Source organism: Jaculus jaculus, chromosome 2 (genome assembly GCF_020740685.1).
Source record: "Jaculus jaculus isolate mJacJac1 chromosome 2, mJacJac1.mat.Y.cur, whole genome shotgun sequence".
Classification (NCBI taxonomy): Eukaryota; Metazoa; Chordata; class Mammalia; order Rodentia; family Dipodidae; genus Jaculus; species Jaculus jaculus.
The window spans coordinates 161163019-161187744 of record NC_059103.1 but is presented as its reverse complement, the minus strand read 5'-3'; the positions used below and the strand labels follow the sequence as shown (position 1 = coordinate 161187744).

The 24726-nt window shown below is 37.9% G+C and overlaps 1 protein-coding gene across 1 annotated transcript in view; it reads right to left on the bottom strand.

Moving 5' to 3' along the window:
- Positions 1–24726, bottom strand: part of Necab1 (N-terminal EF-hand calcium binding protein 1) — a 165603-nt gene that overhangs the window by 55513 nt on the left and 85364 nt on the right. The window contains exon 5 of the mRNA XM_004656924.2: positions 17180–17277. Within this exon, the coding sequence (XP_004656981.1) occupies positions 17180–17277 (98 nt within the window). The remainder of the gene's footprint in view (positions 1–17179; positions 17278–24726) is intronic.

Genomic DNA, 24726 nt, shown 5'->3' with positions numbered 1-24726 from the left:
TTGTGTTAACCACTAAGCAATGTAGGTCTCCAGTTCTGGGCCTATAGTCTTGAAGGGCAGTTTCATCATGTCGTGGCAGAGCAGAGGCTGGGCGTCACATCTTTCCACAGGAGCTAGCAGGAAGCAACAAGAGAGTGAGCTGAGCTCTGGCAAGGGGGAAGCTAGGCCATAACACCCCAAAGTCTGCCCCCAGCCACACATCACTTCCAGCAAGGCTTGACCTTAGCGCCAAGTATGGAAAACATGTGAGGCCATGGGGCACCTCTCATTCAAACCACTACAAACATGAGGATGGTAATTCTAAGAAAGCCATGAAGATACAGTACATAGACTCCTGGGGGACAGTAGGAGAAATGCCTAATTACCTTGCACATTGAGGATGCTTTTGTGGCACTGCATTAAATAACATTGTCCCCTTAGCAGCTCCTTAAATGCCCAGTGTTTACTTAGAAATGCTTGTTATCTTTACTTGTGTAACAGACTTTAGGGAGGAAGGAAATGCTGGGATACCTTTGATATATTGTTCATCTATCATGCAAACTATCATGTTTAGCTTCATTACAATGTTAGTATCAGGCATAAGAACCCACTTAAATAATAAGTTTCCTATAATGAGGAAGAAAATGCAATAAGCCTTTCTGGATGAAAGTAGGATACAGCATCTAGATATCTAAAGTCAAAGTTGTATGTGTGTGTTATTAATTTTAAGTTTTTACAAATATAAGCAAAACTACCTTCAATAGATTCTTCATTAACTTATTAGGGACACGATTTGAGCATAGCCCAACTGTGGCAAGGTTGCATCAAAGTGCTGTGTAATGGGTTTATTATTCTTCCTTCTATACCTCTCCCAGAATTTCTCACTCTCCTCCAGTTCAGGTAAACTTGAGCCCCATTTTTTTTTTTACTCTTAGCATGCTTTCATCTGTCTCTTGTGATATGAATTGAATGTATTTCCTAGAATTTCATGTGTTGGAAGTTTAATTCTCTAAAAAAATATTTTATTCATTTATGCAGAGAGAGAGAGAGAGAGAGAGAGAGAGAGAGAGAGAGAGAGAGAGAAGGGTCATGCCAGCACCTCTACCCACTGCAAATGAACTCCAGATGCATGTACCACCTTGTGCATCTGCTTTACATGGATGTTGGGAAAATGAACCTTGGTCCTTAGACTTTGCAAGCAGTACCTTAACTGCTGATCCATCTCTCCAGTCTAGAAGATAAATTATTAAAATCAGAGGCTTATGGTATTTGGAGGTGGGACTTTGGGAGGTAATTATGATTAGATGAGGTTCTGGGGGCAAGGGCATTGTGATGGAATTAGTGACTTTATAAAAGAGGAAGAGAGACCCACAGAAACACACTTATTTTGCCATGCCATTTGATGCCCTCTTTTATGTTCTGATGCAGCTAGAAAGTTGTTCCAGATATAGAACAGTTTCTGGCACTATGCATTGAGCCCTTCTTGACTCCAGAAATAAGAGTCATGTTAACTTCTATTCTTTATAAATTACTCAGACTTGCATACTTTGTTATATTAATAGAAAACAGCTGAGAGACTGACCAGTTATTATACAATAAACTTCAGCTCTTTCATTTTCCAGGGACACTTGCTTTGAAAAACTCATAAAGACAAAGCTTTTAAGGCTGAAAATTGAGGTAAGAGAAATGGATCTTTAAAGGTAAACTTCAAGAATTCTTGAATATTTTCCCTTTTAAGACAAATCACACTCTGGTATAAGTATTTGCATCAGCCACAGAAATGGCCCAAGAGAAGTAGCCACATGATCTTATAAGGACAGTCTGAAGTTGCTATACTGTGGGTTCCTCTTCAATATTCAGGTTGAAGCTTTGTTCTCTTCAAGATAAACCTCACCAGTAACTGAGGCACATGGAGCTTCTGGCCCTGCATCATTTTTGCCTAAGGAAGTACTCCTCTTATGGCCTAGCCAAAAGATTCTATGAGGCACTTCCTTTCAGCCATGCAACCATCTCATTTTACCTCTAGACAGCAGACAAGCACCACAGTCTGAAGCGTCTTGATCCTGGCTTCCTACTCTCTCCATGCCACAGGCTTCTCTTCAAATCCATTATTTCCATCGTCTTCTGTGCACCATTGGGATTGAGCAGGCATGAAATTCCATAAATGTTTGGTATGTGTTGCAGTTTGTTGCTGGGACAAACACCCCACCACAAGCAGTTTATAGGAGGAAAAGGTTTATTTCAGGCTTAAAAATTCCAGGGAAACACCATCAATGGTGGAAGAAGCTGGCTCGCTTTCACAGATCCAAGCAGTGAGACATCATCAACAGCCAACACCACAAAACAGCACCAAGAAGATCCAGAATTCAACCTGGCTCTGAACAGATCTTGGGATTGGAGTACCAAATCTGCTCCCAATGATACACACATCTCCCCAGTAAGGACCTGCCCACTAGACACTCAAACTGTTAGCCTGAGTTTTTGGGGCCACACATTCAAACCATCACAGTATGCCAAATGAAGATGTTGAGATGAGACAAGTCAAATATTAGTGGATATGATGAAACAAGTAAGGAAACCTGATACTGTACTTACCACATACCAGGTGCTTGACTGGGAAGGTGAATCATTGGCATTGGGCCAAAAGGTATGAAGACAATATATGTTCCATGGCTGACATGTGTTAAAAGTTCAATAAATATCAGCTCTATGTATTAATAATTATATTGAATTATAAGCATCTGGATACAAGATACAGAGAGTCATGAAAGATATAAACAATCAGGCCAGAGAACAGCTCAGGAGTTTCAAACCAAGGAGCTTTGTTTGTGCATATCAGCCAGGAATTCTGATGAATGTCATTTTTTTCTTTGAAATGTTAGGACTTGTTGGAGACTTCCAGATCTAAGTGTTGCCAAATATATACATTTTAAAATTTTTATTTATTTAGTTGTTTTTCTTAGGCTTTGTGGTTATACATGCCTTTAAATGGTTAATATAATTTCTGGCCTCAGTGAAATGGGAAAATAGTGATATCTATCCATAAGTTATCCTACTTCAAGTGCAAATGGAAGGCTATATTTTTCATTTGCATTGGGGACCAAGTTATAGTGGCTAAAAGTATAAGGTAAGAGCAGATAGGACCATAGAGTGATGCTTTAACTTCCTTCTTATTTGAAGTTAGTCTCACAGGGATTAATTAGGCTTGGCAGTGTTTCCATATATTAGTGAGGCATGTGGTGACAAGTTTTTCTTAATTATAATTGGATTATAGATTTTCTACAAGTTTGAGACAACTTTGAGGACATACTACTTACCTCATAAGACACAGGCTAAAACTAGGCAAATTTCTATAGAGAATTATAGAATATAGAGTGCTTGTACAAAGAAAATAAATAATCTTAACCTATAGCAACAGCAAATATAAAATAAGTTATTCTTGAAGCTAATTGGTTATTATCAAAGCTCTTACAACTATCTGTCAGATATAACTTATAGAAGCAGCAACTGGTTTCTCTTTGTAAATTAAAACTACAAATATAAGCTTTTCTAATTCACCACATGGCAGTATGCCAGTACAGATACAAGGAACATACTTAGTTGTTTCATAAGAGTGCCATTTTTATCCATCCATATTTTCCCCAGATGATGAGGGGTTAATTTTTACTTATCTATGCATAATGCGATTCAACTGCTCTTTGAAATGCAATGAAGTTCCTAGAAGAATTGACAGTTTTCTTTGATTTGTTTTGCTTCTTAAACACTGGCTAGCCCTGAATTTCTTCATTGCTGAGATGTTTTACCAGATGATCCCCAAAACAAATATAAGGGTCTGGACAGATAGCTCAACAGGTAAAATCACATACTGCACAGAATTGAAGACCTGAGTTCAATTCTCATCACCTATGTAAAAAGCCAGGTGTGGCTATTCACACCTATGACCTCAGGCAGACTGTGGTAGGAAAATCTCTGGAGCTCACAGATCAGCCACTCTGAGCAAAAGATGGTGAACTTCAGGCTCACTGAGAGACTCCATGCCAAGGGAACAAAACTTAAGAACGACACAGGAGGACTCCTGACATGCTCTTCTGGCCTCTTCATACATGTGCATGGATACATACATCTGCACACACATAGACACAAAACAATCAGATGATCTATTACCACACCATATAAAAAGAGATGATCATTATAATTCAATTTACAAAAATCATTGAGGCCAGATATACTTAAAGGTTTAGGATTTTTCAGGATGTACAGAGGTAACACCCAGTGTGCACTGCAGTACCCTGTCATGACTATATAGACTTTTTTCTTGCAGCAAAATCCTAAATACTCAAAATGGGTTTTGCTGCCAAGTCAATTTTAGTGTTGTTTATTAAACAGTAGCAAAATCAAAGTGTACTGGTTTAGAAGTTTTGTAGTCTGGAATTATAGATAAGGAGTTGTAGAACTATAGTTAACTTATATAGATTATGGAAATTAGAGAGATGCTAAAAATTTAGTAAGAAATTGACATAGGAGATTTTAATTTTTTAAAATAATATTATATTTGAGAGAGAGAGAGAGAATGGGCCCACAAGGGCTTGTAGCCACTGCAAATAAACGCCAGATGCATGTACCACCTTGTACATCTGGCTTTATATAGGTACCAGGGAATTGAACCTGGGTTCTTTGGCTTTTCCGGCAAGTACCTTAACTGCTAAGCTATCTCTCTAGTCCAACATAGGACATTTTTCTTGCTACTTTCTTCCTTTTAATTGTTTAAGAGTCTTCCACAAAGTAGTTCTTAGGCTCTATAAAATACAGAACTAGGGCTGGAGAGATGGCTTAGCAGTTAAGCGCTTGCCTGTGAAGCCTAAGGACCCCGGTTTGAGGCTCGATTCTCCAGGACCCACGTTAGCCAGATGCACAAGGGGGCACACGCGTCTGGAGTTTGTTTGCAGTGGCTGGAGGCCCTGGCGTGCCCATTCTCTCTCTCACTCTCTCTGTCTGTCGCTCTCAAATAAATTAAAAAAAAATACAAAACTCATAATACTGTGTCTACAATGAACAGCTTGTAAAATTTATCTTCTTGCCAGAGCTCACTGAGCTTTCACTGTGTGTTGATTAGCATGAGAAAATATAAATGGAATGGAGCATACATACTGATCCTGGCTGGGGCTTCTCTCTGCAAAGAGACGGAAGGCCCAACCATTTTACATTAAACTTCCTTGGACAGGGAAGTTTCCCATAACTTTTTAGTCTGTTTCTTTGCTTCAAATAGATAGTCCCTTGCTGTATCAGCTGAAAAGCTGTAACAAAGTGATCAAGACAGCATAGCAACCACTGCTAAAACACTTTTATTATTATCATATCATTAAATTAGAAGGTAGAGGCCAAGGTTTATTCACCACTGCATCTCTGGATGCCTGAAAACAGGCATCACTACACCATGGCTGATGCTCCTTGAGGAAACTCACCCTCCATATACACAACCTTTGGTTGTTTCTTGCTTTTCAAAAGACACCTGTGCTTTCTCAGGGTTGAGATTATTTTTTCTGTTTTCTTCTTGGAATTCAGAAGCAATGGCTTCTGTTTTGAGGAGCTATTTGTAGCTGTGGAGGCTGTCCCACCTACCACCTACATGCTCACAAGTGCACCGTGGGAACATAGCTCTGTCCATGCAGATGATCTGCTATGATCACCTGAGTAGAAAATGGCTGACTAGGATGCTGTGTTTCCTGCTCAATGGTGCCTCTATATTTTTGTGAACTAATTTGTGTTGAATTTTGATAATTTGTTATGGACAGATATGTGTCTCCACACAATTCTCTGTCTCTGCACCCAAGTACTAGCTTGGTCAGTCTCTCAAGGAAATGCTTATATCTCTACATATTCACCTGGCTGGTTATTACACCAGAAATAAACTCATATGATTCTACTACTGATTTGGTGCTGTAGTATGTATCTTTACAGCAGAGGAAAAGTTGAATTATTATTTTTTTGTTTGTTTTTTTTTTTTTTGAGGTAGGGTCTCACTCTAGCCCAGGCTGACCTGGAATTCACTATGGAGTCTCAGGGTGGCCTCGAACTCATGGTGATCCTCCTAACTCCTAACTGAGTGCTAGGATTAAAGGCATGTTCCACCATGCCTGGCTTAAAGTTAATTTTTTTCCCCTCTAGAAGATCAGTATTCCAAACATTTAGGCAATTAATGGCTTTTTGAATTCTCTACTTTGTAGAAACAAAAATATTTGGGTTGTTGTAAGAAATAGCACATCACATCATGTCTGTATAAAAACATCAAGATACATGTTCAGCAATTGTTTCTGGTTACAAAGACTAAAAATTTGGAGTGATCTTGAAGGTAAAAAAGATAACTCGTATGTCTTGATGCCTATTAAAGGGTTATCTGCAGCCCTAGATTTCTTACACACCTTGTCTCATTTTTATCATCTCATTATCTGAATGAGTGTAATTACCATATCAGACAAAGGAAGAAATGGACATACATAAGGAGCAAGTAGCAGAAAGAACATTTAAATCAATTTTTATATGAATAAGGGGCCTATTTCTATTCATTTATTAAGGCAGACAAAGGATTGGATGGACAGAAACTCTGACACTGAGAAAACTGATATGCAAAATTTCCCATAGGGATGGAGGAGCCTCAGTGCTCAGAATCCATCTGAGTGGACTCTAGCATCCGGCTTTTATAGGGTCACCCACTTCTCTCTTCCCTCCCATTATGCTAATGATGGATCTGGTTCCAGTTCTTCTCATTGGTCCTTCTGTCAAGGGGTTTTTCCCTTTCTTCTGGTCAGCATAGTAGCCTAACACTGGGTGGCTTCCTTGACACCCCCCCCCACCTCATTTCTTCAGGTACATGGATAGGGAGAGGAAGCTGGCTCTCCCCTGGAAAGTCTGGTAGCAGGATGCCCCTTCTTCCACCTCTGCAAATTCCAGACATCACATGATGCTTCCAGGGCAGACCCACCATGTGCTTGCCCCACGAGCCCACCCAGTTGCCCTAGATTCTGCCTCCTGGGTGCTCTGCTTCCTCCACAGGTTGATGCTCCTGCTTCCACTTGTGAATTGTGAAGGTAGTGTCCATTGTAGCCATTGAGGCCAGATTCAGACTCTTATACACTGCTGCATTGTGGAGCCCACGGACATCCTCATGCCCCGATGGCGGCTGTGGTTCCCCCCCTCGCCCCCCGGCAGTAGGATGCTAAGCTCCTGGTGAGGGCAGCGCACCTCCTATCTGGGCCTGGTACCACCACCACCTGCTTTGTGCTCTGCTACTCCGTGGGCTGGAGGTGATAATAGTGGTGATTGCCCTTCAGCATTGTGACTCCTCATTTCCAGAGCCATCTCTGCATGCATCCAATGTATCTACTTACATTGTTGGGGACTGATTTTCCCTATTTTGCTGCATAGTAGATGGAATCTATACAGATCTGATGTTGACAGGAAGTACATTTTATCATTATGCAATAAAATCCTTACATACTAAGAAAATTGGGCTGTTTAACACCATCATTAACATTTGTACCTAGGAAAATTAAATGTGTAATCAAGGAGCTAGGAAGACAGTTCACTTGGTAAAGTGCTTTCTCACAAGCATGAGTTCAAACTCAGAACCCACATTGAAAAAGAAAAGTAGTACGGGGCTGTTATGTAAGCAGACAATCTAAGAACTAGGGAGATAAAGACCAGTGGAACACCAGGGATCACATACCATCCACTCCAGCCTAAATGTAAAAGTTCCAGCCCACTGAGAAAACCTGTCTCAAAAAAAGTAGATAGCCTCTGACAAATGATACTCAAGGTTGTACTCTGGCCTCATATGCATACGCAACCACAGATGCATGTCTACGCACATACACGTGTGCCAGTGGTAAGAATGAACAAGTAAATATATCAATCTATTCAGATATATATACATACATACACACACACACACACATATATGTATATATTGCCTCTCTCCTTTTTCTCTTTGCTATTTAAATTATCAGCATGAAGATATGAGGCATCTAAAAATACCATCCACCTGTGCCTACCACGTTCTGCCACATTATAATCTTGGTTACAGCTCTCAAAATATTAGAACAGAAGATCCTGGGCTGAAGTCATCAAAACCATCTCAAAGACAAACTCAACACAATAGACTGAGGAAAAATCCAACTGTGAGAAAACTTGATGCTGACCTACAATTTTTAAAATAACATCCATCACAAAAAATATTAAATTGTATGAGTGCTATAGTTGAAGCTGCTAATCTCATTCTTTTCCCAGACTTTGTCAGCCCTCTAAAAAATGCACTGCATTCCTTCTGAAGGGGTCAGCACCAGAAAGATCTAGGTAGATGAGGCAAGACAATTTTTACTCCATGAGTTGGTGAATTCAGAAAGAATGTTTTATTCCTCTAGCCATACAATCATTCCAAAACTTTCAGTCTGTCCTAGGAGAAATTCTATGAATCTGTTCCCTTCTTGCCATTTCTGTGGGTCCTTGGAATTGACACACAGTCTTGACTCCTCAGCCTTCTTACTGCATAGTAGAATTGCATTGTGGTCATTGAACCCCTGTTTCCTTCCAGCTGATGCATGGTTACTTGTGGTCTGCAGCAGAACACAATCAGTTCACTCAAAAGCCAATATGTCTGTTTTTAAGATGACATGACTGCCTTACCTTTCCTGGCAGTGATCATCTGGGATAGAAGGAGATGTGACACTGTGTTAGTGATTACAACAAAAACTTGAGATACTAGACTAAGAAAGGGAAATGGTTTATCTGGCTCACAGTTGTAGAGTTACTGCCCATAGCTGGTCAGGTGCACTGCCTCTAGACTTGTGTCTGGTGAGGTGGTAGGGCATTATGGGAGGAGCAGAAAGAGGACAGCACCACAACCCCATGGGGAATACCTGCAGCCCCACTGAGTAGTGTCCCCAATGGAATGGGGGCAGAGACGAGGGAAAAGAGGGTACCAGCACATGATGCACTCATATGAAATATGTTGTAATAATAATTTTAACAAGAAATTAAACCAATAACTAAAAAAAAAAAGAGAGGGGCTGGAGATATGGCTTAGCTGTTAAGGTGTTTGCTTGCAAAGCCAAAGGAAACCAGTTCAATTCCCCAGGACCCATGTAAGCCAGATGCACAAGTTGGCACATGTGTCTGGAGTTCGTTTGCAGTGGCTGGAGGCCCTGGCACAGCCATATTGATTCTCATTCTCTCCCTCCTTCTTTCAATCTCTCCCTCTCTCTAATAAATAAATAAAAACAAAATATTAAAAAAAAAACAGGGTGACAGAGGCACAAAGCCACTCAGATCCTGGCTGGGAGAGAAAATGCAGGAACAAGAAGGAGCTGGGATCCCATTATTACCTTTAAGAGCATTGCCAATGGCCAACAGACCTCACTAGGCCTCACTTTATCAAAATTATGTTCACTACTTCCTAAAACACTGCAGACTGGGGAACAGATGTTTAAAATGTAGGTGTTTGGGGAATAGTCCAGATCTAAACAATAGCATATGTTAAGACAATTGAGATGACAGGCAGAAAATGAAAGTGTTAGGACATTGATATGGTCATCACCTTGATTTCAATTGCTGCTTGGGAACAGTCAGGCAGGAGTACCCTTCACTTTGGGCTGAGGCAACTTTGAATTATGACTGTACTCCCCTTCCCAAAGAAATAATTTTTGAACATTTATTTCTATCCAACAGGGCTTTTTAATTTTGGGGTGGGGTGGGGTTGAGGTAGGGTCTCACTCTAGCCCAGGCTGACTGGGAATTCACTCTTTGCTCTCAGGATGGCCTTGAACTCACAGCGATCCTTCTACCTCTGCCTCCCAAGTGCTGAGATTAAAGGCATGAGCCACCATGCCTGGCCTTTGAAATAAATCTCATTTAGTTCTTTTCCAGAAGGAAGCTAGGATGAGAATATGTATGAAGTGCTTTATAAGCCAATAGCCGTCACTTAGTTGGATATAGAGAAAGACTTCTAAGGAAAATATATGTTTACACCACCTGTGTTAGTATCCCCAAGCATATTAAAGGAACATCTAGATGAAACCAAGTGAGGAAATGGATGTCTGAGGTCCTGCAGTGAAGTCCAGAGATCCACTTTGTGTATCATCACCATGCAGACGTGGGCTTTTGGTAATGCAGTTGCCTTTGAGTCGTCCATGCTTCTGTAAGTAACCCTCACCCATACTCCTGTAACTAACACCATAAACTCATTGACTCACTAAGCTAGACTTCTCTAGTACTCATATTCTATATCATTTAGCTTTTGTATTACTACAACCAAAATATCTGTGGATTCATAAATTTCAGTCCATCATGTTGGGGAGAGAGTGGCAGAGTAGAGCTGTTCACATCATAGATATACCTTCAAGCAGAGAGAATGTCACCAGAAGGAACAAGTGATAGTAGATTCTTCAGAGACCCACTTCCATTTACCTACTTCTTCTTGCTATGTTATGGGTCTAAAGAGTCCAGAACTTTCCAAAATAGCAATACCAGCTGATGTTATGAGTCTGTTAGGGACCTTTCAAATTTAAAACACAGTAGAAAGTAATATATCTCTTTTCCAAAATATAGATAATGTCCAGGAGTAAATATTGAATGCAGTTAAATAAGCTATAACTGAAATACCAGTATTAAGAGTAATAGAAAAATGATTCTGCTATGAGAGACATACTGATAAGCTATGTATACCAAAATGTCCTAAAAAATAGAGAAAAGTCCTTATACAAACAGTTTCTGAACATTTTATAAAAATTGCTATTTTGTAACCAGGCATGGTGGTACATGCCTTTAATTCCAGGACTTGGGAGGCAGAGGTAGGAAGATCACCATAAGTTTGAGATCACCCTGAGACTACATAGTAGGAATTCCAGGTCAGCCTGAGCTGGAGTGAAACTTTACCTCAAGAAACCAAAAAAAAAAAAAAAAAAAAGAAAAAAGAAAAAAAAGATGCTATTTTATTTGTTGTTATAAGCCAAGAATTCTTGCGTTTTATCCATTATGTTCAGATTATATGAAAAGATACTTGAACATAGAAATACTCAGTTGGCAATAACCTTGGCTTTGTATTTCTTGGTTCATTGTATGTCTGTTAACTGAATATAATAAATCAAGCAAAGAGTGACATGTTTTTACAGAAAATATCATCATTTAAAAAAAAATTTCTATGTAAGAATAAGTAATTATTGATACAAAATAATTAAAAATTTTCTAGAATTCATGAACATGCCTAGAATAGCATATATAAATGTATGCATAATAAATTTTCTCTAAAAGAAAAGAGATATACACACTATCACAGAAATAAATATTATGCTCACTTTAAAGGTGACAATAAAGAAGCAAGGACCTGTGAGAAAAATGAAAGTTCTACCTTATCTCCATGTGACCAATGTTTTCTTGCTCTTCTGTTGAAAATATTCTTTGTCCCTCTGCTACCTAATAGTAAATGTTAATACCCCAGATGATTTTCCTTTCAACATAAACACCTACAAAATTGCTGCATGCTTAAGTATACTGTATCCACAAATTTCATGAAAATGCATTGTGTTTCTTGCATGTTCTGTTACTTTTTTCTTTAACATATTTCTAACCTTACTGTGTCTCAAAAATACTTATTCATAAACCATTTTTCCTTTATTTGTGCTCCATAACTTTCTAGACTAGTTGGACAAGGATGCTTTCCTATTTTACTTTATTATGTTTCATTGAAACATTAAATTTTATCATTTTAGACAGTCCTCTGTTATCCTTTTCTATGTTAAGCTTTTCCAAAGTATTCAGTTGCAGAAGATTCACTCCTGTTCACTTCCTAATTTGGTGATCCCACTGAACCAGCAAGTGAATTGAACCCTTCCTCAAGGACACAGACTTCCAGTCACTGAAAAGCTGGAACCTCCTTTGAAAGCAGATATCCCTGAAGTACTTCTTTCAAAGCTTGCTTTATAATTTGAACCTTTAATATTAACTGAATTTAAACTTAGGAAAATCTATTTTATATCTTATTATATATGTTTTGTTTCTACTAATATCAGTCATATGTATTGTATAAGTAGTTTGAATTTAGTCCTAAGAATAAAATATGAGAGAGACATAAGAAAGAAAGAAAGAAAGGAAGGAAGGAAGGAAGGAAGGAAGGAAGGAAGGAAGGAAGGAAGGAAGAAAAGAAAGAAAGAAGAGAGATAAAACTTGATTTCTATGATAGTTTTAAAGATTTATACCCAAAAGATGAATTTAATTCCCTATTCCTAAGTGTGGGATGGACTTTTTGACTTGCTTCTATATAAAATATGGCAGAAGAGATGTGATGCTATTGCCAAAATTATGTTATAATATTTTTCTCTCATTTCAGTCTCTTTCTGTCTCTTCCTCACATCTATGGAGACAACCAGTTGCCATAGCACATGAGCTTGGAAATGAACAGGCCCAAATGGTGATAAATTGAAGCCATATGTCTACTCTCTGTGCCTCTGGAATGTGCCAATGGCTACATGACTAAATTTTTAAGCAATTCCTTAAGTCCCATCTGATAAACAGAGCCCCAACTCGCAACTTGGAAAATTTCTATTAGAATCATTCATTTAATCTATTTCTGGATTTTAGGCCCCAAGAAGCTGTATGAAATAATTCATGTTAGTCTTTTGACACTATAAGGTTTTTGGAAGTTTTGTTACAAACCATTAGATAAGCATTACAGCTGACCAACCTAAATATTTTCTTTTCATCTGAAGAAATTGTTTTGAATCCATGGTCCTATAGCCAAAAAGCAATGGACAGCAATTCACCAGGCACCAACTTTAAATTGTTATCTACAACTTAGCCATGTGGCATAGAGTGATTTATCTAATTTATTTTTGGAATGGTTATAGAACCTAATAAAAGATGGAGGCAAAACCTTATAGCAAAATTAAACTGCTTGGTGTGCTTGGTAATTGAAGAATGACTTTTAAAAGTTACATATTTTTGCATCATTATTATTATGTTAAATGAGAATGTTGAGATCTTCCAGGCAGATATTTGCTCTCACAGAATAACAACATTTAATCAGTACTCTGACACTTAGAATCACAATATTTCCTTTCCAAGTATTTGGAAGACAGGCTACCTGCAGAACAATTGGTGGCCTTGAGAAGTAAAAAGGAATCATTATTAAAATTTAAACTCAAGTTTGTTCAAGAACAAGGAGACACAAAAAACATGTCCCAGAAATTGTAGATTATTTAACAACACCTCACTGCTGTTGGAGGAGCTACATGCCACATGTTATTACACAAAGGAGAGTCCCTGAATGAATCATTCTAAGAGTGTCATCACATAAAAGTATGTGGACATGAACTTTCTTATCCTGTAGCACCAGAGGACACTGACAATGAATTTTTGCAAACATCCATTTTATTTTCTAATGTATCATTAATATAATGACTTTGGAAAATTTAATCAATACTCAGATAATATTTAGAGTTTCTGGTCTGTAATAAAAAGACAATAAAGAAAGTATAACATCCACATAATAATAATTGATGACTTACACATCTAACAAGTATAGAAGTATAGCACCAGCCAGTTTTTAGTCTCTTTCCCTAGACTCTTCTGCTGCAATCCAAGAATAGCATCATATATATATTAAATGTCATTAAGCAGACCATTATCTTCTATGCCAACTTAAAAGGTTAATTAAAAAGAAGAAAAGGGACTGGAGAGATGGGTTGGCAATTGAAGCACTTTTCTGCAAAGCCAAAGGACCCAGGTTTGATTCCCCAAGACCCATATAAATCAGATGCACAAAGTGGCACATATGTCTGGAGTTCATCTGCAGCTGCTGAAAGCCCTGGCCTATCCATTATATATCTTTCTCTCTCTGCTTCTTTCCCTCTCTCTCTCTCTCTCTCTCTCTCTCTCTCTCTCATAAATAAATAAAAATATATTAAAAATAAAAAAGAATAATAAATGACATTAAAGAACATGGAAAACTCTTAAGGAACTACATACATGCTAGTTGGTATAGACTGTTACTCCTCATCTCTGTTTTGTTCACAATATTGAAGCCCTGAGCTGTCAGGAAGGAAGAGCCTCTGGGCTTTTTGAGGTAAGTTGGCTAGAGGAAACCAGGCCAGACACAGGAGTATGAAGAGTTTGTGGCAATGGCTGGAAAGTACCAATGGTGTGGTTGTCAGGTGAGAGTGATGCCAAGTCCTGGACTGGTCCAGACTTTGTTATGAGGACGATTCTCTATCTTTTCAGCCACCACCATGCTGGCTATCTTTACTAGAGCTAATCACCCATGTCTCCTTATAAATGGGATCATAAATCAAAGTTCTCACCCTTACATCACTCCAAAAGTCAAGTTCATGTTAGTTTGGAGTGCTCATTTAAGTTTAGGTTCCTCTTTTTCCAGTCAAAGAGTGTATAGTACTCTACCCAAGAGACCTGAGTTTCTGAGTAGCGGTCACCACACAGTCCTTGAGGAATGCAAGGGCCTGCTATGAGTAGATCATGACCTTCACGACTGAACTGAGCAGACGTAACTGGAGAGCAGGGTTTACTTTTGACAAAGCACTGGGTGAAGTCTAGCCAAGACTGCACAGAGAGATGCAAGGCTTGGGGCTCAGTCACAGATTCTCTCATACTAGACTGAATTTACAACCCCAAGAAGCTTCTCTCCAATGTCCTACACTGCTAGTCTCTATCTCCTACTCCCTGAACACACTCACATAAGGCAGATCATTTCAAGGAATAGAGAGATGTCAAGTAAGCTTTTTGGACAATATTTTCTTATGGTTTCCCTGAAGTCCATGAGTAATTTTCCATTTTATTTTAATGAATATTTAAAGGATTAAAATGAAAGTATAATAAAAATGTAATATCTGTTCTCTTAATCCTAAAAAGGAAATTTCAGTATTGTACATGTAACATCTCTTAGTTCTTATATTTTGTCTGGAAGGAGGGCATTTTTCATAATAAATTCTACATACAGTTATAGTAATTAATAAATTGCTCATTATGTAGAAATAGTAACAGTCATTGCTATTTCTTTCTTTTTATAGTAAGATACACAGAAGAAAAATTTAAATATAGAGTCCAAAGAGGCAAAGACACTAAATATAAGGAAGGTTTAACATGAAGGAGTTTGGAAGTGTGTGTGTGTGTGTGTGTGTGTGTGTGTGTGTGTGTGTGTGCGCGCGCACACGCGAGCGAGAAAGAGAGAAAGAGAGAGAGGTAAGGGAAAGGAAGAAAGAAAGATAGATTCCAAAGGCAAATATAAAAACCAAGAATGATAGAGATCCTGTAGTGTAGAAATCAAGCCCTTTATCCTTAAATGTCATTGAAGATATATTGTAAGATGTGCATGTTTGAAAAATAAAACCGAGAAAAAATTACATATACATATTTTAATTTTGAAAACTACTATAGCTACATTCTATAAAGTGACTACTAAACCCTAAATAATAATTTCATTGATAATCTTCTTCACTTTACTGTGTAATAATCCAACAGGGAATACCATTTTTATTTCTATAGCATAACATAACACATAATGAATTTTGGCTTGACCATCAGAATTCTACCTTTGCTTGGTGTTGCAATCCCATCACATACTGATAATGTAAGGTACCTTATCACCTACCCCGTGAAAAGAAAATTCAATTGAGAAGCCTAATATAAAAATGTGAGAAATTCCTAAATTAGATGAGGTTCTGGTTTTAGCTATCTTTAGGCCTTTTGAGTGATTTGGGATTTGACCTACTGTGCTTTGCTCCAGACAATAAGCAAAGTAAATCAATGCCATACCTGAGGATCTGTGGAAAGTTTGGATTAGGGAGGAGGCAATCAGTAATAATGATGGCACACTGCATCTGTCCTGAGTCACTTCCTGGGGTTTGAGTTAAGAAGTTAGAACCCATTTTATCTATTTTCTGACATGGCAATTAGATGTACTGCCTGACAAGATAGACCACAAATGGCTTTATATTTCATTTTTCATAAAAGCCTGAGGTAGTCAGCTCTTCCCACTGAGACAGGATTTTTCATTTGAGTAAAAATATACTGAAATGCTGAAAGAGAGATTCTGGCTGTCGCACACACAAGACCACTTTGTGCTGGAGCCAGACAGTATAGAGAAGATGGAAGTTGACCAGTGGCTGGGAACACATCAAAACTGCATTTCACTCATGTAAGACTCTGTTTCTAATTTTATTTTCTGCTGATTTTCATTTTGCGTTTCAAAAAAAGTCAAAGGCATATGTTTTCTTGATTAAGCAGTATGTTGATATGCATGAATAAAATATCTCTGAAGGGTCAGTGCCAAGAAAAGAGCTTAAAGTTAAGAGGTGAAAAGAAATGTTAGTATCACTTTAAATCACACAATCATCATGGTACTGATAAGAGAAACACAGGATTTTAGTACTTTTTTATATGTCAATAAGCAAGGTTATATGTGATGTGCATGTGTGCTTACGTGTGTGCATGTGTGTATGTGCACCTTTCTTTCTTGAGCTAAAATGATAGCTGTTTTGCTTCCTCCAGTCAAGTAGCTTAATGTCACTTTTGCCAATTACCACTTGCTCATCTGCTTTTTAGTTTCCACATTCTGTTGTTATAAACTTCCCCACCCTAATGAATGTCATTCCTTAACTTTGCTGACAACATCGAAAAGGATGTGTGGTCTTTTCTATCCCAGTTTCTTCTCACAATGTGCCATCTTTTGGGTCTCTGCACATTAGTCTTGTCAAGCTTTATTTCCTTGAAAGCCCAGTGCTTCTGACACAGACCTTCTGCACATGTCGTTTCCTGTGTATCCTTCTTTGTAGAGCTACAGTTAGTTCTTTTCCTTCTAAATCCCCAGGTGACACCTCTTCCAGCATGCACTAGACATACATTCTGATGATCCTCTCTGTTGCAGACTACTTATGACTTAACAATCATAAGTTCCCACCAAACTAAGCACTGCCTGAAAATCTTTTGGTATTCTTGTCTTCTCAGTATAGAGCACAGCCTCTGGCACAAAGTGTTTATAGTTGAACTGAGTGAATAGTATAGCTCATATACTACCAAGAAAAGTCAATTGTCACTGACAAAAGCAATCTATATTTCATGATACATTGATGTAAGTATAATTTTCAAAAATAATTTTCAAGGAATAAATTGTTATAGAAAACAAACATCACACTTTTCTTACTTTCTTTGTTTTTCCCATTGCTTTCAAGATGGAGAGATTTAAGTCTTCAAGTGCTGCCAGTACATTTTCATACTCGCCCAAATGCTGAGAAAAATATTCTGAAATGTGAAAATATTAAAATAAATTTATACTTGAGCTTAGGTAATCATAACACAAACAATTCACTGATAATTTACTTCATAAATTAATAAACAAAATATTGGCTATAACTGAAAACTAGAAAAGTTTTAAACAAGGCTAAGGTACCAAAATTCTAATTTCACTTTTAAAAAGGCAAATTACTACTATCTACAATGCAATGTTCCTTCCTACAAACAATGAATCTGGATCTATCAACAAGGTGGATTCAATACAGCACATTATAGATTCAAGTAGGAGAGCAATTTTGGAAAAAACAGCTATGTAATATGCTATTTTCTCTTCTGGAAAATGTTAAAGGAAGGCACACTCGCTTTCTCCAAAGCCACAAACTGAGATGCTGGAAAACACAAGGGAGGCCCTCTGTGGTCCCATTCATGAACTTGCTATTGTCACTAATTCTAATAATTTCAACCTATTTTCAAAGAGGCAAAGTTGTGTTTTATCATATTTTTAAGTTGTTAGCAATAAACAATGCATTAGATATGATGCCTAAAGTGAAAATATGGAAAGTGAACTAGTCTCAAACTAATATGTTAATATATAATAATAGAGATAAATAGAAGCCCTTATAACTACTTGCCTTTCTCATTTCTAAACTGAGAATGATCCAATCTTAACAGAAATTCCTATGTTGAAAGAAGCAAGAACTTTCATGTATTACGTAGTGGAAAACCAATAATCCTTTTCACCTGTGAAGTCTTCTATTGATCAGCTAATGCTTATTAGTACACTATTATTGTGCCATAAGCATTCATAAAATTATATTAAAATGATATAAACTCATATGCAGAACTCTTGATATCATTGGGATACTATGTAGTATGTTTGATGCAAATTTCCTTGATTAATATATTTAACACTCTGGAAAGAAAATTTTGTTGATATTGATATTAATAAAAAGCATAGAGTGTCATTGACTGATAAAGTAGCCAATGTGCAGACTTTACTGTGAAGAATAAAAACAGGTGATCCATATAAAGGTCTAGATTATTGTGGTTAAAATATAGCCTATGCATACATAAGTTAAAAATAAGCTATGTATTTTTTCCAAAGAAAACAAAATTCAATCTTGATTATGAAATCATTGCAGTGTTATATATCCCTTATAAAAATTATTTTAGGGAGGAATTAGTTGAAAGATAAGTAAGAAAATACTCCCTAATTGCCTGCTTCAAAACAATTTTATTTCTTTTAATTTCATTTTAATTTTATTCATTTTAATTCTTGGTTATGTTATTGACTTTCTGAAAGCATTAACAATGGTATTTGGCCATATCTTTGGAATATTTATAATCAATATAATCCCTGTGGACAACACTCTTTATGAGCTAACATGCAGTTAATGTTGCTGTAGAATATGCATGAGATAAAAATAATATGTATAAGAACAGAGTCCATATTAAATTGAAATAAACAAAATGTGTAAAGAAAATGCAAAACAGGAAGCTAGTACATTTTTATTTCAGTATCTGCACGTGGGCTGGAGAGAGAGTTGGCTTAGCAGTTAAGGCATTTTTGCCGGCAAAGCCAAGGAAACCAGGTTCAACTCTCCAGGACCCACATAAGGCAGATGCACAAGGTGGCACATGTGTCTGGAGCTCATTTGCAATGGCTGAATGCCCTGGTATGCTCATTCTCTCCCCCTGCTTTCTATCTCTCTCAAATAAATAAAATAAAATTTTAATTTTAAAAAAAGATTAAAATTTAATATCTGCACAGCCTTAAAATGGATGACAAAAGCGTTTTTAAAGCCTTAATAAGAGGACGTTACTGGACAGAAATTATGGTGTCATTTCCATTCCGAAATCATGTGTGTCTAGATGTGCAGGCACAGACCAATAAAGAACACAAGAAAACAATGCTTGGAGGCTTCAGGCTGACACCTCTCTGGGTTTCATTCATTCTTTTTTTTTTTTTTTTTTAAATACTTTTTTAATTATTTATTTATTTGAGAGCGACAGACACAGAGAGAAAGACAGAGGGAGAGAGAGAGAATGGGCGCGCCAGGGCTTCCAGCCTCTGCAAACGAACTCCAGACGCGTGCGCCCTCTTGTGCATCTGGCTAACGTGGGACCTGGGGAACCGAGCCTTGAACCGGGGTCCTTAGGCTTCTCAGGCAAGCGCTTAACCGCTAAGCCATCTCTCCAGCCCTTCATTCATTCTTGTTGTCCCTTATTCACACTTTTGCCCATTTCAACTCTCTAAGTACTTCAGGGAAACAATCACACTCCAAACAGCAAACTAGATTACAAAGAACATAATTCTGAGACAAGAGACAAAGACAGGACAGGACTGGGGAGTACTGAAGGATGAGTAATAGCAAGGAGATAGGATGCTAAGATCACTGGCAAGAGAGGAAGCTAGCTGAGCTGGAATCATGGCTTCTTTGGTGTTCTCCCTTTTGTCCTCATGCCTAAGTCAGTGCTCTTGTCCATCCACCTCAGAGCCCTGTGGGGCCTCACTGTTCAAAGCAGGATAGTTCACCTTGGATCTTGTTAGAACATAGCATGTCAGGCCCAGTCCAGACCTCAGGAATCACAGTGTGCATCTTACTAAGGATCCTCATGGTATGTGGGTACATTTCATTTGGGAAAACGCTGTTTTAGGATACTCATTTGAAATTAAAATTATTATTAAGATCTCATCTATTAAATAAAAAGCTTTGGGTTGGGGCCCAAGAATCATCATCATTTTCTCCAGGTTCTCTAAGAGATAATGAGGTGAAAATTAAATTTGAAACTGTTATAGTCAACAAGAAGCTGTGAAACATTTTTAAAAGAACATGTTTTTGGAACATTATCTTGGATGCAAATTAATTGACATAGAGAATGGTGGTGAAACCATTTAGAGAGACAAGGGCAGCAACAATTTTGGGGTGGGGGAGAGGACATGTTTGAGGTTCATCTCAGGACAAGCACTGTAAATCTACTAAGATGTGAAGAAAAAGAGGGCAGCAGTCTAGAAGTTCAGCATAACCCACCACGTGGCAAAGAGGGAGAGGTCAGCGACAGCTTTGGAAATCGCCAACCTAGGGCTGATACTTTATTCCTGTTATTGTGATTGACATTCTTCCTTGCCACTATGTGCTAAACAAATATATTTTGCCATTAAGTCATGTCATGAAAGAGAAATAGATTTGAAACAAGTACTGGTTTCTTAAAAATCATGTCTGTGGGTAACAAGAATTACTTCCTGCAGAAGATTCCCAATTTGACTGAAATCCACAGTGGGCTTCATGTATTTGGAAAAATTGTCATAGGGCACTCGTGAAAACATTAGAACCAGCTTTTATCAGTTCAGGTGAAAAATCTGAAAAGTAGTCTGGACATTGGGAGTAATGAGATTTAGATGCAATTGATTAATTTATTTTTAAAGTTTAGAGAGATTGTTAGATTAAGAGAAGGAAAGAGGAGAGAGTATGAAGAGCTTCTGTCCATGAGTAGACAGGAGGGGGTAAAGTCCCTATATGAAATTTATAGACAGAGGTACTGAGTCAGTTGTCTGTCAGAAAGCAAGTTATATCCTCATGAATATTCAATGTAGTACCTTCATTAATCAAATGCTAATTAGAGGTTAGTTTCTCCCTTCCCTACTGTACCTAATCAGTGGTGTTGCATCACCAAGTGACATGTTTTTATTCTGCAACTATATCCTCCAAGTTGTTGAATGTTTAGGTCTGCCTTAAAAATTTGCAAATCAGAACCAAAGGAGCCAGGGATGACAGAAATTTCAGAGTAGATGATCTCACAAGTATTCTTGTGAATTTAAATAACTCTCACAATAAGAACCTTTGTAGAACTTCTCAAGCAATAGACTGGACAGGAAATGAAATAACTGATTTGCTGTGCCCAAAAGCTATAGACTGTTATTAGCAAAATTTTAGTGCCAAGACCGTGATACCAGTGAGTGGCTGGCCAAAGAGGCCCTTGACGCCCACGAAATATTACAGGCTATTGCCAAGGGTCTTGGTGCCCATCAGTACTAGAAAGTAAGACCTAATTGCTGAAGACACCATGTGCTGAGGCTGCAGGACACTGGAAATCAATCCTGGGCTGAGCTAAAAGCCTCCTCCCTTTATCCTAGCTGTCAGGAGGCTGTAAAGGCCTATGCAATCTGTTGGGGGAGAAAGTCATCAATGGTGTGGCCCCTGCAAACTTTATGGCTGACCAACCAAGCTAAATGTACCAACTGGTGAAATGGTGGCATATCTGTTAAAGGGGAAAGCAAATGCTCTCTAACTGGACTTTATGCCCACTGCCTGGGAAAGAATACATGACTGATACTGAAAACCTAATCAAAAGCCTATTGCTTAGGAGATCATAAGCTCTGGGGGCAGGAGGGCTGCTGCTACTGTTGTCTGGCTAAATTGTGCCCACAAAACTGCTCTCTAAATACTTATGTTGATGCCAAGATATCAATGCTACTCTCACCTTTGGTTAGAGAAATTTCTCTTTTCAGATGGTGGTGACTACTGAGGTGACTCAAAGCTCATCAAAGTGCTGAAAAAGCAATAGTAGAGTGTTCAACCCTTTAAAGAGATCTCTATCACACCCTCCACAGCTCAGGGACCAATACAGAATAGGTGGCAGGAAGAATTTAAAAGCCAAAGGAAGGAGAGGAGTGCTTACAATACTGTCTTCCAGACACAGAATGAATGGCCTTGACATTCATGATCTCACAGTGGCTGAGGCTACCTACGCAAGACCTGCATAATATGAAGGAAAGAATGAAGCCATCAAAATAGAAGATAAACTAGTTGGAAAGAAGAAGAAATTCAGTGTAGGGAAGATTTGGCATGAGGGCAAGTGAGAGTTGTGGGAGGGGATTATGACAATGGTATATTGTTTATATTATTTATAGAAGTTGTCATTAAAATGTTTAACGTAATAGTAAAGTTATAAACTGGACATGGTTGAGAAAGTAATACTTATACCTCTAATTATTTCAGATTTCAGCTAAAGAAGGCAAAAATTTAAAACTGAAGCCTCCATGATAGAGTTTAAGCACAATTGTAAAAGTAAAATTGAGGTGTGCATTGACTGATAGTGGTAAGATGTGATTAAAAACTTCATCTAAGAAGGCATTCACAGTTATGTGTGAGGATTTGCTGACATGCATAAAAACTGTCAGTGCATGTGCAGTCTAGAAAATTCTTGACAGAGGAAATATACTTTAAGGAATTACCATACAGAATCATATTGGTATCATCAATATTCCCCAAGGGCACTTTAGTTTAAATATTCACATGATTCTATATTGTTATTTTTTTTAATATTTATTTATTTATTAGAGAGAGAGAGAGAGAGAGAGAGAGAGAGAGAGAGAGAGACGCAGGTAGAGAAAAAGAGAATGGGCATGCCTCTAGCCACTGCAAATGAACTCCTGATGCATGTGCTCCCTTGTGCATCTGGCTGACGTGGGTCCTGGGGAATTGAACAGGGGTCCTTAGGCTTCAAGCCATTTCCCAAGACCCATGTTTTTTTTTTTTAATTTTAATAGTAGTTAGATATCTCCTTCACAGTTTAAATTGCAATGATTTTTTTTTTATGAGAGAGAGAGAGCGGGACAGGGAAGAATTGGCATGCCAGGGCCCCTAATAGCTGTAAATTCTAGACCTGTGCATCCCCTTGTATGCATGTGTGACCTTTGAGCATGCATCACCTTGTGTATCTGTCTTATGTGGGATCTGGAGAGTCAAACATAGGTCTTTATGGGTCAAATGCTTTAACATATTAAGCCATTTCTCCAGTCTGCAAAGATTTTTTAAAATTACTATTTTAATAGGTTTTTGAATTTTAGGACCATACTTGAGTAAACTGATGAATTAAGCAAAAGCAGGAGAATATAAATTTTAGTTACCTGGGATTTATAATTGGTTTCTAGGAAAAATACATGAAATTCTTCTCTGTGCCAATCAAGCTCCACTGTGCCCACACACACAGGGACTTCTGAGAGATGTGAATCTACACATTTCACTAGCTAACATGGAAACAATTGGATTTGATTAAAATCCAACTAAAATACTTATTTTGTATTCACAAAATAATGAGAAATAGAACTACAATATAAAAATTTACATGCATTCTCTTGCACAGAGAAGGGGGAGATTATCACACAGTTAGGAATACATCACTACATTTAAAAATATGCATGAAGTGGGTCTGAGAAGATGACTAAGTAGCTAAAGGAGGTTGCTTGCAAAGCCTGTTGGCCAGAGTTCAAATCCAAATCCACTCACATGTGTCAGACAGAGAAAGTAGTACAAAAATTATAGTGTTTGTTTATAGTGGCAAGAGGCCTTGGTGAGCATGTAAGCAGACAGAAATAAAATAAATTAAAAGTATATATAAAGCCATTCTGTTGAGTTAAAACGCCATCAGTTCTCAAGATAAAATTATGAGGCAGGAAAAAAAATGTAAACTAAAGTGCCCTTGGGGAATATTGATGATACCAATATGATTTCAATAAAGAGCAAGTTCCTAATAAAGTTCCTTTATCATAAAAGACAGACTGTTTTAAAAAATAACTATAAATAGGGCTGGAGAGATGGCTTAGCAGTTAAGCGCTTGCCTGTGAAGCCTAAGGACCCCAGTTCGAGGCTTGGTTCCCCAGGACCCACGTTAGCCAGATGCACAAGGAGGTGCACTCATCTGGATTTCATTTGCAGTGGCTGGAAGCCCTGGCGCTCTGTTCTCAATCTCTCTCTCTCTGCCTCTTTCTCTCTCTCTCTGTTACTCTCAAATAAATAAATAAAAAATGAACAAAACAAAATTAAAAACATAACTATAAATAACTAAGTAAAGATGCATTGTGATACTTTAACATTTGAAGCAGTTTTAAAGGAGGAGGGCACATTTAAGTGCTTATTAAAAAGACTTTTATAAGAGTTATATTTTTTATATGATCTTCCTAACTAGGCTAAGTTTTATAAAAGAAGTTATCTGATCATTTTGTCCTGACATGTCTGGACATTTGAGGCACATGATTTTCCATCATCAGGAAATTATCAAGATAAATATTCTAATTCTCCATGTGCTTTCCATGTCACTCTTAGGGGAGTCTACACATGAGAATGGTACGCAGTGTGACCCTCATGCAAGTTACTAAATGCCTGGGGTCACTGTTCACATGGACCTTTTAGACTACTGAGCATGGTAATCACCACATGCAGGTTGAGCAACCTATGGTTGTGTGTGAAAGCATGACAGGACTTTCCCTGATGGTGTTTCATGACCAACAAAAGCTTGATCTGCTTTGATACCATAGTACTTACTTCTGCATTGTATCTTTGTTTGCTTTGATACCAAATTACCTTGCTTAAGTGTTGTATCTTGCTTTTTCAGTTGGATTCTTCTCTCCAAACTAGGATGGACATTATTCAGGACAGAGCACAAGTGAAATGGCCA